Raw genomic sequence first — 1,998 nt, forward strand, 5'->3', positions numbered from 1 at the left:
CATCGTTCCCACCCTTTAGGTCTGCGGTTCTCCGTCCACCTGCACATCAAACACTGCCTCCTGCCCCTCCTCCACTGTGGTAGACTTGGGTTTGATCACAAACTCCGGAGGGAAGGGTTTCTCCTGGACAGTCAGGGTGAAGATGCACTTGTCCTGACCACGCTTGTTCCTGGCCACACAGGCCCAGTTTCCCTCGTCTGAGAACACTGTGGACAGAGACATCAACAGCCAATCAGGACCAGAAAAGAACAAGAAATAGTCATGCCTTTGAATATCAGAGTTCATCATGCCATCATCATCATGCCTCCGGATTATACTAATCCGGTGAGGTATACACTTGATAAAGTTACTCCAGTATGTCCTATCTCTCATAGCGGACACTAATGCAGGCCCTGCGAGACCAGTGTCTCTCTCTAACATGGACAGAAGTGTAGTATAAGGACGTCCCACTTTACGTCTCCCAGTAGGAAGCCACTGTACTATATTGAGGTGTTCAAAAAATCCTACTCTCTAGAACTATTTTAGAGGGTAACTAGTTTTCACCAAGCACAGATGGGGCATCATCACTAGAAAGCTCCTGTAATGTGTCATGTGTTATGCAAAAGTGCAATTATACTGGTTATACACATACAGATACAGATACAAATATAGAACCAGGAACCAAAAGCAGCCAATGAAAAGCAGGGATCAGCTAACTAAGGCCACACCAATTTAATTTCTTGGTTAACGGATTTTTCTAGAAAAATAATGGAGGACGGGCGAAAAAAAAATAAAAATAAAAACAGGCCTAGGCATCGTATTATGGCCCAAAATGGTACGATAGGAGCCATGAAGTCAACACACCAGGCTGGTTCAAAATTTAAACAATGAATTTTGAACTTTTAATGATACCATTGCATTGAAAGATGGAATAACTGTAACAAGTAGGATGAAAAGGACTGTTTTCAACTGTTCAGGGCAAAATATGAGCATTTTGCAGTTGATTCTGAATTTTTATTTTTATTTGCAAATCAGAAAAAAATGAAGAGGCGAATCCGTTAACCAAGAAATTAAATTGGTGTGGCCTAAGATCAAAACTGAAATTTGTGACTTGGAAAAGGGTGAAGACGGAATTTGACTCAGATGTTTTACCTTATTCTTGTTGGAGTGAACTAGGTAAAATAATTTTGTTTGTTTTCTCTTCTATTTCAGAAATGTAGTTACTGTAAGCGGTTTGGAGCGACCATCCTTTGCCGGAATGCCAAGTGCAATAAACTGTTCCACTATCCGTGTGCGGCTGGAGCAGGGGCCTTCCAGGACATCAAGACCATGTCTCTCCTCTGTCCTGATCACCTGGAGGAGGCAGAGACAATAGGTATGTAAGGCTTAGGGAACACTGATTTAAAGGATGACATCCGTGCGTGCATTGATTTTTACCTGTTCTCAAAAAAAAAAATCACCTCCAAGGCTCTGGCCTGGGTACCAGGTGCCAAACCCACCCAGGCTGCCGAAACTTCACAGAACTCAACAACTCAGTACAATGCCCACTCATAAATGCCGCATGCGCAAAAAGCCAGCATGTGCCGGCTTGTGGTAAAAGTCGTACTACTGTAAATACCAGCTTTGTATTCCTGTGGTTTAGAAGAATTTTTTTGGGCTGGAATAATTTTTTTATTCGCCCGCGCGTACTAGTTTGGGGGTCTTCAGAGGATGTCATCCATAAAATTAAGTCAGTTTGGCCTTACTACTAAAAAAATTAGGGTAGGTAGGTTACTAAAGAAAAATCAGAGTGCATCATTATCTGTTGACAACAATCATGAATATAAAGAAATTGCCATTTGACACCAAATTTGTATTTCTTACTGGGTTAGGCAGCAGACAGACAGTAGGTTAAAACAAACGGTTTATTTCTGTTTGACTTTCTATCCCAGGGGAGAATGCGTGCTGCGTGATCTGTGACTTGCCAGGTGACATCTCGGACCAGCTCTTCTGCACCAGCTGTGGTCAGCACTACCACTG

At 42.5% G+C, this 1,998-nt stretch overlaps 1 protein-coding gene across 1 annotated transcript in view; it reads right to left on the bottom strand.

Annotated features, from left to right (window-relative positions):
* Positions 1–150, bottom strand: part of LOC109461662 (muscle M-line assembly protein unc-89-like) — a 44,505-nt gene extending 44,355 nt beyond the window's left edge. Inside the window, exon 1 of the mRNA XM_019758043.1 lies at positions 14–150. Within this exon, the coding sequence (XP_019613602.1) occupies positions 14–47 (34 nt within the window). The 5' untranslated portion in view covers positions 48–150. The remainder of the gene's footprint in view (positions 1–13) is intronic.
* Between the last annotated feature and the right edge of the window lie 1,848 nt (positions 151–1,998).

The sequence above is a fragment of the Branchiostoma belcheri genome, unplaced genomic scaffold, assembly GCF_001625305.1.
Source record: "Branchiostoma belcheri isolate BF01 breed outbred unplaced genomic scaffold, Haploidv18h27 scaffold95, whole genome shotgun sequence".
Taxonomy (NCBI): Eukaryota; Metazoa; Chordata; class Leptocardii; order Amphioxiformes; family Branchiostomatidae; genus Branchiostoma; species Branchiostoma belcheri.